This window comes from Alligator sinensis, unplaced genomic scaffold (assembly GCF_000455745.1).
Source record: "Alligator sinensis unplaced genomic scaffold, ASM45574v1 scaffold247_1, whole genome shotgun sequence".
Lineage (NCBI taxonomy): Eukaryota > Metazoa > Chordata > Crocodylia > Alligatoridae > Alligator > Alligator sinensis.
This window is the reverse complement of record NW_005842002.1, coordinates 438,701-451,228: the sequence shown is the minus strand read 5'-3', so window position 1 is coordinate 451,228 and position 12,528 is coordinate 438,701. Positions and strand designations below refer to the sequence as shown.

At 40.1% G+C, this 12,528-nt stretch overlaps 1 protein-coding gene across 1 annotated transcript in view; it reads left to right on the top strand.

Annotated features, from left to right (window-relative positions):
• Positions 1-11,786, top strand: part of KCTD8 (potassium channel tetramerization domain containing 8) — a 12,805-nt gene extending 1,019 nt beyond the window's left edge. The window contains exons 2-3 of the mRNA XM_025201791.1: positions 4,274-4,328; positions 11,326-11,786. Of these exons, the coding sequence (XP_025057576.1) occupies positions 4,274-4,328; positions 11,326-11,786 (516 nt within the window). The remainder of the gene's footprint in view (positions 1-4,273; positions 4,329-11,325) is intronic.
• Positions 11,787-12,528: the final 742 nt, after the last annotated feature.

The following is a 12,528-nucleotide window of genomic DNA, read 5'->3' as shown; positions in this document are numbered from 1 at the left end:
GGCTGGTGCCAGGGGAGGGGTTGTGTTTCCTCCCCCTGCCTCTCACAGAGGCCAATGGCTGGCGAGGGTGTGGGCTTTTGTAGCTCAAGGGTTTGGTGGGCTGAGGGGGAACCCCTGCCAGGGGGGGGGTTTCCATCCCTCCATGCTGTGCAGACCTGGACTGGGAAGCCGGGGAGCTGTTCATCAGAACAGGGGCTGACAGGAGCAGGCAGGACTCAGGCTAGGGAGCAGAGGCTTTACAGTCTTATCTCTGTGACAGCTGGGGGTGAGGACCTTGGTCCATTGGAGCAGACAGCACGGCCCAGGGCTGCAGAGCATCCTGGGGTGCTGGGGGACTGTGAGGTAACTTCAGTCAAGAAGGGATCTGGGACACAGGCTTGATAGACTGATTTAAGACGCACTGAACTTCTGTTATGTCACAAGTTTGAATCAGTTTCCTATCACTTATGCTGGTTTATGTGTAACTTCTGCCCATAACCTAAAGGTCAGTGCTCTGAGATTTGTCTTTTCTTCTATCTACAATTTGTTGGCAAGAAAGGAAACCCCTGTCTACTGGTGTATTGGTTTCAGGAAGAAGTAATGTAAACTGATGTAGATAGCATATGTTTGTATGAAATTTCTTTTTTCTGAAGGGCTCAAAGCTCTTCAGTTATCTTGATGGTGGCTCAGTCTTGTTCCTCTCGATGCATACTAAAATGGATTCTATTATTATGTATATTGTCACTATGGCAACCATAAATGAATGAATTATAGTTACCACACATATGACTTTTCTCAGAGAATGTTTATAACTCATTCCATCATACCTTTTCTAAAAGGTGTTTAGGATGCCATTTCAAAGGCTATCTTATTTTCAGTTTTAACACCAGATGGTAGTAAATATGACCAAAAATGTTTTTATGTTTTTTCTTTCTTTTGAGACAAAGCACTTATCACTAACAGGCATGTGGTCCTAATCTTAAAGATAAATTGGTTCATTCATTTCAAGTACCACATAACCATTCACACGCCATTGAGCTTAACACTATTAAAGGGTAATTTCCCCTGTGGGAATTGTGCCCAATGCAGTAGCATTCTACACAGTGAGTCTTTTTATCAACTCACGGCAGGTAAGGAGATTAAAATAAAAGGCTCCATCGAGTGTGCAATCATACACATAGTCTTCATTTTGAAATGTCTATGAGTTCAAACAACAAATAAATATTTCCAAAAAAATCTTAATACTTCTGAGCCTAATAAAAGCTAAGTAACACATGACATTTCCAAATGTAGTGTTGATATCAGAAAGGAACACACCCCTAGTGTAGATGGTTATGGAGAATTGTAATCATTATTGGAAGAAATCCTTTTGTTCTTTTATATTGCAAATGGAATAAAAACTAACAGAACAAACAAATTTGTTTCAGTCCAAACAAATCAGGGAATCTGTTTTACCATTTTGTAATCTTCCTATTTTTATGATTCCCATAGTTTATTTAGGTTCTTTTGACAGTTTTTTTTATAATAAACATTTTATTATCATGTCAGGTGTCGTGAACTAAACACTACATTTAAGGGTTCTGTACATTTTGCTACAATAGTCTGTTTTTCATATAGTCAGCATACTCATATTTTCTTCTGGCCTGAAATAATGATATTCTTTTCATCCAAAGGCCAGATTGGGAGAAAATTTCAGAAAAGTCCCTTGAAAGTTATTACAGAGAAGGAGAGTAAAATGTACTAGTCCTGCCTTTGCACCCACTTTGGGACAGTTTTACAGTAAATTACACCCAGTCAAGGACCTTTGTGAATTCTCAGTAGTGAAAAGGAGATATATGCAAATGAAATTAGGGACATAAGACTTTTCCATCGATTAAAGGTAAATTCTAACACCATTGGGGTCATTGGCTTTAACATGGTCATGATTTTTCACATACATAGGTAGAAACATTGTTGAACTCTGGGACACCATTATCAGCATATATAATTCATCAGGGTATTGATTTATCCAATTTTTGTGGGGGACACATTGATTTATATAAACTATGGCTCTGAAGCTGAAATTTTTTTGGATGTTAATGTTGATCCATTAAAGGGATTTTAAGGTTTAGGGATTATTTAAGTGTCCATATCCTTCAAGCCCTTGCTCAGCTGCCATACCTAGCCTTTGGTGTACACCCAAGTTTCATATATTAAAATTCCCCAGGTACCTAAAGGCCTACTTCACTGCGTGACTGAAAGCATCTCAGTCTAGTCATTGCTGAGCCTGTATCAGATCTAAGGCTATTTAGGATTTACTTTGCATATCTCACCTGAAGAACCCAATTCAACAGGGATTCTCAGGACAGGCCTAACAGATCATGCTGTATACCAAATGCAATTAGTGGCCTTTGTATCTAATAGCTCATAGTTTAGAGTATTTACTCAAGATGTGGGTTTACTGTATTTACTCAAGATGTGGGTAATACATGTCTCTCTCTAGTTTAAGAGAACTGGAGCCCACCTCTTCAATGGAACTGCCAGGTAGTCTTGGATGAAAAGAGCACTCATAATCTTTCATCTTGAAGCTGTTCTACTTGTCATGGAATGACTAAATATTCATCGGTCTAGAGAACAAAGAGGGGGAAAACTTGGTTTCCAATCATCCTTCCCAGGAATATTTTAATATTGTATATTAAATATAGATAGGTGCAGAGACTTAAACTCAATTCAGTGGACTTTGGATTTTAAGAAAGCTTCAGAAAGTCTTACTGCTTTGAAAATGTTGAATGAAAACTGCAGAACATAAAAAATCATGAACAGAAAATTTTGCTACACTGAAATCTTTAAATTGAAACCCTTAAGTTCAGGATTTGAGAGCTATGCCCTTGTAACATTTAGAAATTCCATACACTAAATGATCCTCTTCTGGAAGATAAAAAATAGAGTCCATGTGTAGTGTGCAGAATGGATAAAAGTTATCCTTTCTCAGAAGGGTCAGATAAGGTTGCTGCACTGCTTAATCCCTAATTAAAGGTCATATAGGTTTAAAGTAAGAATTAAAATGGTACATAGGTCTTGAGTTAATGTATAGTACAAGATCAAATTCTATGCAAATTGTGATACCTATAAGTAGCAGCAGCACCATACCTAGACTCCTGGTGGCCCCAGGAGAACTTTTAGTATTGAGCCCCCCTTCACCAGAGATAATGCTAATAATAATCAGACAACGGGAAAAAAAAACCAAAAACATTTTCAGGCCCCCTTTCTGTCCAGGCCCTGGGCAGTTGCCTGGTTTGCCCATACCTGTGTCCAGCCCAGAGTAGCAGAAAGTTATGTAAAGTTGCATGTAGCAAGAATTCTGCCCTACCTTTGACAAAGGAAGCATCTAAAATCAGTAAATTCTTAAAAACTGGCTTTTTGATGAGAGCCCTGAAGAAGGGTACTGTGATCACGGAAAGCTTCTCTATTTCTTTCTTAACCATGAAGTTGCTCCAGACCATCTTGTTCTTACCATGCAGATGGTATAAATAGTATTTAAATAAACAGACCCCAAGATTATCCAGTTTAAATCTAAAACAGCTTTTCTTTAAAACTGAAAAAGTTAGATTTTGTCTGATTAAAATCCAAAACATTTTATTTTTTGTTGCATGGATGATCATTTCCTTGGTACCTAATGTTTTACGTAATAGAAATATTTCTTTTCTGATCAATTCTCTGTTGCTATATATTGGGCACACTTGGTGTGTTGGATATTTTATTTTCAAACTATGATTTTTATCAGCATTTTTTACATATAAAATGTATAGTACATTAAATAGCTAACTGATTATGCTCAGAATGTTTTGGAGCACTCTGAGCATAACAGTCTCTTGTAAAACAAACAGAAAAAACACTATGAGACATAACCTACAAATAAAATGTGGAGGCGAAAGAATCATTAATGAATCTGGTGTTATACACATAGGCTAAATCACTAAGGCCCAGGTTTTTTAGCAGCTATGCCACAAATTAGCCCCGTACTGTCTCCAGGTGCTACTTGGATTCTTTCTCTTACCTCATGTGCTTCTCATTTTTCTGCTTCATACCCTGTGCTCCCTGACCAAGCTGCTGCTCTGCTTTTTGCTCTCTATCCTGTGCTCCCTGTTTAACCTAATTCACTACTTTCTGCTCCCTGCCTTATCTGCCAGTATGTTGCATGCCCCTCCCCAATCTACCATGTGCTACACACAGGCTGCTCCATCACTTGTAGCACCCATGCCACAGGTTGGCCAAACCAGACTAAATTATAAAAGCTAGGACACATGTACGGTAGCTGAAGCAGGAAACCAGCATCTTTGTTCTCTGTCAATGCACCTGTAACAGAAGCAGTTAAGTTATTTGAATTGGAATATGATCACCCTAAGTTTAAGTCCAAATTATGAAAGTGTAAGAAAGTAAATATTTTAAGCGCTAAAATATAACAAGTAATAATATTGATATCACAGTATGCTAGTGTTTCTGACTCGGCATTTTTCTCTTTTATAGGAAATTGAATTAAAAGAAACTTCCATGAAATATTCAGGGTTGGAGCATTTTTGTAGGCTCGATGGTATCACAAATATCTGAAAAACAAGGGGTTTTATTTTGATGATATTTTTTATTTGGCCAACTGTATAGTTGGAGAGATGTTAGACAAGCTTTTAGGCACAAAGCCAGCACTATATAATTATACAATTAATCCAGTAAAAGATATATACAAACTTGCTTCTTGCATGATTTAGTCAGATAGTTTCAGTTCTTCATTAATTAATGTCCAGGAGCAGCTCACATTTTTTTTCAATGTCATATGTTTTTCAGAATTATTTCTTGAATAACTTCAACCAACAATTCTTGATCTGACAATTGTTTAAGAATAATTCCTTGAAATTTTCCGTATTTAAAATTCTGTATTTGAGGCATTTTGGTTCGTTAGCATTAAACAGATGGGCAAGGCAAGGCAAGGCAAGGCATAGTTTGTTTGCTTTTCATATTCACATAACATTCAGTCACATTCTTAGTGCAAATAGTGTATGACTCACTTTCTGTTAATATTTTGCTATAATTGCTTGAAATTAATTTTGGTGACTATTAATTGTTTCTGCTAAGACTTTTTTCTTGCTAAAATCCACATGAAAGCGCACACAGAAAAAAAGACAGGAACAGGCAAAGTAAATTACTTTACAAGAGTTACAAGAAACAATGGACACAAGCTAGCAGAGGGTAGTTTCAGGCTAAACATTAGGAAGCGCTATTTCACTGTCAGGGCGGCTAGGACCTGGAACTACTTTCCAAAAGAAGTGGTGCTGGCTCCTGCCCTGGGGGTCTTTAAAAGGAGGCTGGACAAACATCTTGCTGGGGTCGTTTGACCCCAGTACTCTTTCCTGCCACGGCAGGGAGTCAGACTAGATGATCTCCTCAGGTCCCTTCCAACCCTACCAACTATGAAATTCAATATTTTACCTGGTCATATATATATATGCAAAAATGTTTGAGGTATTTACTAGGGCTGTGCGAAATGCCTGTGTTTCGTTTTCATTTTGGATTCAGTATTGCAACGGGACAGTGATTCATTTTGGCATTTCAAATTGCTGTCTCATTTCATTTTGACCAAAACTGTTTCAAGTTTCAATGCTGTTTCAATGCCGTTTCGGTGTCTTGGCCATAGGCTATAATGGGGAATAACTAAAATGCTTATAACATTGTCATTTCTTGCCTGATTTGGATTAAACCTGTAGAGATGGTAGCCCCCTCTGAGTGCATGAAGTGTGCCAAGTTTCAAGGAGATGGGTGCAGCCATTTTTGGGAAACTGTACCTCAAGGTGCTGAGAATAAAACTCATGTCATGTGTGTGTTTTAAGGCAGAATGGGGTGAAAATATCAGGCATGGTAGCCCTTGATGAGACCATGAATCTTGCCAAGTTTCAAAGATATAGGTGCAGGAGTTTCTGGGAAACTGTACCTCAAGGTGCTGACAAGCAAAACTTATGTCACGTATGCGTGTTAAGGTGGAGTGGGGTGAAAACAGCAGGCATGGTATCACCTGCTGAGGCCACAAAGACTGCTGAGTTTCAAGGAGAAAGGTACAGGGATTTCCAGGAAGCTGCACTGTGTCATGGAGTAGGGTCCCTAGAGATGCCCGTGATAATCCTAGGGCCCTGTGACTGTGCCAGGTCCACCCTGCAGGCACCTTCTCTTCTTGCCTGCCTCTATGTCTTGTTGGAAAAGATAATATATAGGGAGGCTGCCCTCGAGCTTCAGCTCAGTCACGGTCCTAATGGACCCCACTAAATCCTGTAGGTTCTTGGACACCTTGTTGGGACCTGCTCTAAGTAGGTGCCTCAAGGGGACACTTTATGGGCTAGACATGTGGCTCACAAATACCCCTTACCATGCCCCATGCATCGCAGATAGTATATCAATATCATCCCTGTAATGAGATTTCAGTCTCACTCTACCTTCTATTGTCTCTGGGCTCTCTATGCCCCTGTTGCTGCATCCTCACTGGCACTGGGGCCTCTACACGGCATGGTAGCATGCCCCAATGAGGCCTCCTCCTCCCCCACAACTTCTTTCCAGGCCATCACTTTAAATAACAACAGGTAAACAGCACAGTAGCACTAGCAGTATCTCAGGCAGCCAAACTGACACAGCCTTTCTTTCCTTTCCTGCAGAAGCTTCTTTTCCAGCAGCTGCCAAAGAACTGTCCCTGCCAGCCTCAGCTCTGGGGCTTAGATGTGCCCAGGGACCTGTCTCCTTCCAGTCAGCTGACCGGAGACAGGTGGTAGGGGTGTAGGTTGGAGCCATGTTGGTCTAAGGCAGACAAGTTTCTTTGGGTCAATCTGATATCTTTTAGTAGACCAACTAAATAGTCGGAGAAATATATCTTAGCAAGCTTTCAGGTTGAAAACCCTTTGTCAGGCTGAGGAAGCACCAGCAGTTGGTGTGTGCGCTCTTCCTGGATGGAAGGAATAGTATAGAAGGCAGAGGCTGGGATGCAATGAAGGCAAGAAAGCCAGTTAGTGAAAATGGAAATGGAGGTGTCAGGGGGTAAGATACAGGCTGGGGTAGGGGAGAAGCGGGATGTAGCAGGTAAAAGTGGAGAGGTACCTGGGGAGTCAGATGTCCGGCGGGTTGTAGTGTGTCAGAATTCCAATGTCTATATTGAATCCATGAGTTTCTGAACTTAGGAGATTGATGAAATGCAGTTCATAGGCTTATCTGTGCCCCTTGCCAGCCCCCGAGCTAGCATGGGGAGTGGGGGGGAGCCTGGAGCTCCCCCTGTCTGCTTCAAGGCGGCAGAGCAGGGTGGTACAGGGTTGCTTCCATTGGGAGCAAATTTGCTCACAAGAAGGAACATGTGTAGATGTGCTCCCTTGTAGGATTATTGCACAATAGTTTTTAGTTCCAGTTAATAGAATGTGTAGATGTTTCCAGTGTTACAGAAAAATTACAATTGCACCAGGTAGGGAAATCTAACTCTGAATTTCTAGAGTGAGGTCATTGTGGGGATAGGGATGAAAAATTAAGGTGGAACCTATACATGAGCATGGCTGGCAAGAAGGATATCCAGCCCATTGACACCTGCATGTCAGCAGGCTGTTAGTACAGTTTTTAACCACCATGCTACTACACAGTATTATTAGGCTAAAGTGCAGTAAGTATCTCATGAAGACACTCCCTGTTACTGGTAGAATACTTCTTCTTTTGAAGTGGCAAGTAAATCTCAAAAGTTCCAAGGGCTCTTTTGGATTAGAGACCAATTTAAATTTATCCAAACCTCTCTGGTTTGGACATTGAAAATAGAAGCCTTTTGAGATTAGGCTTTCCTGAGATTTTCAGTGCTTTCTGGTTTTACCTAGGTTGAAAATACTGTCAGAACACTCTCTGAAATTTTTTTAGTGTAGTATCAATAACAGGTGGCCTAGGAAAAAATGGAGAAAAAAGAGTATTATTTATGAGCAAGGATTTGTTCATTTTTGAAGTGAGAGATATGGATGAAACCTGAGCAATGCCTAAAGTAATCCTGAATTTAGGTTATTCAGTGGAGTATATCATTGCGAACTGGGGTGACTCCCCAATTCCTGTCTCAATTATGTGTTGTAAACCCAGAAAAATTCCATTGACTTACTTATAGAGCTTCAAGATTTTTAAGCTGTGCCTGAAATCAATATACATGTCATATACATGTTTAATTCTTGCATATGGGAAACATTTGTATACAGAAGCTTTTAAATCATAAAATAAAATGCCAACAGTGACAATAAAAGCAAGGCAGATATAACATCTTAAGAAATTGGAAGATGCTCATCTTTGGAAGAGTATGTAAAGGCAAATTGCTCCAGCCATGAGTTATATGTTTGGTATTAAACAGGGAAATAGAAATTGATTTGTATTTTCTATAGTTAGTAAGGTCAGGACAAGCCATGATGGACTTTTGTGTCCTTTCTTGATTATTCATATCTTTCAGTAAATGATTCATGGTAATGTTGCAGGTACCTAAGGAAGTCTTAAATTGATGACTAAAATAAAAGAAAAATGCTGGTAGGATATTATGTATAAGTTTTGTGTTTTTATACCATATTTCATACAGCCAGAGGACATTTCAACATTTTCAGGTTAATCTGAATCATAATACAGTGAAAGCTTTGTTATCCGGCACCCACGGGGAATGGGGGGGTTCCAGATAACAAAATATGCTGGATAACTGAGCGGCCCGAACAGGCATCTTTGCCAGTTAACAGAGCATGCTGGTTTGTAAGGTGCCAGTCAACACAGGCTTTGCTGTACTACATTATAAGATATTAAGAATATTTGTTCTTTTTTATACATTTTACATATGTGTGGGTGATTCTCAATTTTTTTAAATATTCAGTAGGTGGCTGAAAATATTCTCTCAGACTGCTCCTAGTCTTTCTCATAGATGATCTGTAATATGCTTAAACTTCTAGTATTATGCAAAGCTTGTCACTAGTTATATTGAACTAAGAAAGCAAAGGCTCAATTTTCCAAGGTATTTGGATTTCTAGTATTGCAGATTGTTGCCAAAGGGAATTTAAGCAGGCCCTAATCAGATTTTGGTGCCAAATCCCATTCAAATACCTCTGGCCTCTATTTACATCTTTAGGTGCTTATATATCTAGCCCCAAGAGTCTGATCCAAAACTTGATGATGTGAGTGGACATCTTTCTAAATAGCGTCATTACATTTGTTTCACCTGTGAAATTGTTGTTTTACAGCTATGGATTTGAAATAAGGCCTGCAGAGGTGAAAACACTTGGCATTAAGTAATTCTCATCTAATGCTTCATGTTTATATTTTACTGAGGAATATCAGAGCAAAAATAATATCCAGAGACAATAAAAGCCAAGATTTGATATTCAGCACCACAAAGTCAGTAATAAGCCATTAAATGTCTTTGGACTCACAGATGCTACAGAAGTTCCTATATCATCTTACTAGCAACTGCATACCAGCCTTTTACACGCTGGCTTGTATGACACGAGATCAGCAGCTGAATTCATACCAAGATTAACTGAATTTACTGTAATTTCACAAAAGTCAGTGGCACAAAACAGATGTGTAACTGGAACTGGGCCCCAAGAATCTCAGTTAATAGTACATACATTGTGGATGCTTCTACACGTTCATTAATGCGTTTTAGGTATTGCGCATTTAGTTTAGTACTTGCTTAATAAAGTACTAACTAAATGCACAGTAACTAGAGTTACTACGCAGTAGCACTGGCACACTGTTTTTTTGTGATGCACACCGCGCATTAGCCTAATAACACTGCGCAGTAGGCTATTAGCACAGTTTTTAACTGCCATGCTACTATGCAGTGTTATTAGGCTAATGCACAGTAAGCATCTCATGTAGACACTCCCTGTTACTAGTAGAATACTTCTACTTTTGAATCTTAAGTTTCAGTACAATGGGGATATCTAGAGACATCTGAACCAACCTCTGAGAAAAAATAGCCTGGAGTTTCCCAAAATGCAACCATAACAGTAGGAGCATTTTCACTTAAGCAAAGGAAAAGTTTTGCAAATTGTATGGTATTATTTTCCTAATACTAAAAAATAATTTTTCCCATAAACTGATGGGAAAGTAATAGCAAAATAGCTTATTTAAACATGCCTGGAGGGATTTCTGGTTCAGATAACCTGTCAGCATTATGCACATGTCATTACCTAGATTCTTCTGCAGACAATGAATTAATTTTTGACATAGAAATATATTTTAGTGGGGAGAATATTGCTTTGAACACACATGTAGCACCACACCCTCAGGTTGCTGTAGACTGAATAAGATGATTCTGTGACAACTTCCACTAGCTGAGAATCTGGTCCCAACTTGTGACAGTGCGGCATGTTACAGTGGATTCCTCTTATTGGAGAATCACATTGGGAAATGGCGATTTGAGTCTAGTAACCAGCTGATTCCATTAAAAGGAGACCTGTTCTTTTAAGAAAACAAATACTCACTCCCCCCTCACAGCCCCCACAGCCCTGCTGGTGCCTCTCGCCCCCCAGCCCCTAGCCCTCCAGCCCTGCCAGAGGGGGCCCCAGCTGCTAGGGCTATGGGGCAGGGACCCAGGTTCACAGCCCCCTGGAGGTGGCAGCTGCTGCAGCGGCGTGGAGCCCAGTGAGGCCAGCTCCCTAGCATGGCGTGCACTCCTAGGGAGGTCAGGGGGGACCCGTGCCCCCCAGATCTATGCATGGGGCGGGGCCGGGGGCTGGCACAGGTAGTGAGGGCAGTGGCACAGGGTTGTGCCCCTCAAAGCTACTGTGCTCGCAGGGGACGCGTCACCAGGGAGCCCAGCCCCCACCCCCTAACCCCTGGATGAACCACCTGTGGAACCGTCTCACTCACAGCTGGGGCCCCAGCCCTGCCCAACTCCCTCCTACCCTCCCTACAGGTGCTCAATTCTCCCTCCCACTTACCTGCAGGAGCTGATCTCCAGGTTGCCTGGGGCCATGTGCATGTACAGTACATGCACATAGTGCCCCCTGCCTGACGGCCCTCTTCCTGTTCCCTCCCATCCCCCTGCAGGCTGGAGCCCTGCCAGTCTGTAGAGGGCTCCTCACAAAACTGCAAAATCTTCAGGCTTCTCGGGTAAAATCATTCCAAAAACTGAAAATTGTGATTCTAATATGAGCAATTTTTACATGTAATAATATACAAATGGTTTTGGTATTCCCGTATTGATTAAAAAATGTGGCTGATTCTATTAACCAGTGATTCTATCAAGCGGAATTCACTGTATTTAAAAATTATAAAAACACAGTTTAGTTTTTCTCTTTAGGCCCTTGCTTGCTTAATGGATTTTTTTTTCCTTTTTGCTAGGACCACCACAGAGAATTGTCTCTCCTAAACAAGAACATGAGGAAAGGAAGCACGACAAAATCACAGACAAAGGAAGTGAAAGCGGGACTTCGTGTAATGAGTTGTCCACTTCTAGTTGTGACAGCCATTCAGAGGCTAGCACTCCTCAAGAAAATGCTGCCAGCAACCAACAGGCTACAGGACACCAACCAAATACTCTAACTTTGGATCGCCCATCAAAGAAGGCCCCTGTGCAGTGGATGCCACCACCAGACAAACGCAGGAACAGTGAGCTCTTTCAAACTCTCATTAGCAAATCCAGAGAAACAAATCTTTCTAAAAAGAAGGTGTGTGAGAAGCTGAGTGTTGAAGAAGAAATGAGAAAATGTATTCAAGATTTTAAAAAAATCCACATTCCAGATTACTTTCCAGAGCGCAAACGTCCATGGCAGTCTGAACTCTTACAAAAATATGGGTTATAGTAATCACCTCTTTCATGACATATCTCTGGTGCATTTGATGTTTATTAAGTTGCCACTATCCTACTGATGTCCTTATGGTATATTCTGCAGTCAGAGTGATTTCTGCTGCTCATTTCTTTCTGTGAACAGTGGATGTTGGAAAGTATGTGATTTCTTTAAAAAAAAAACATAGAAATAAAAAGCAAAAGGTACTGGGTCTAAACCATTTTATAATAGTAAAATAAAATGTGCATGATCAAGAAAGAGTTCAAAATATAATCACCTTCATTGTCATTTTGGAATTTATCAGATACAAACCCAGTCATCAGATAACTCTTCATTTTATGTCAGCAGTAACAATGACTCCAACTTGCTATAGATAAAGAGAGAGCAGAGTTTTAAATTTGAGTGAACTGGTTTCAGAATCAAGTCCAGGTATTCTTTCAATGTTAATGCAATAAAGCAAATATCCATTTTGCATGAGCACAATGTTACAAATAAATCACACAAGAACAAAAGATTTGTCTGTTGCTTGGATAAATATTTGTTTAATGCCAAGCTTATAAACGTGACATGTCTAGAGGATTCAATTTGCTTTGTTCTGGATCTGTGATTTTTTTGTGTGTACGGTGTTCTGTATGTAAGGATGGTGTAAATATGCCTTATACTGTTTTATTATTGCACAAACATTCATCTATTAGTGCTTGTCAGGACTATTTCTGTGAAATGCAAACTTAATGAAAGATTGTGAAAACTGGTTTGA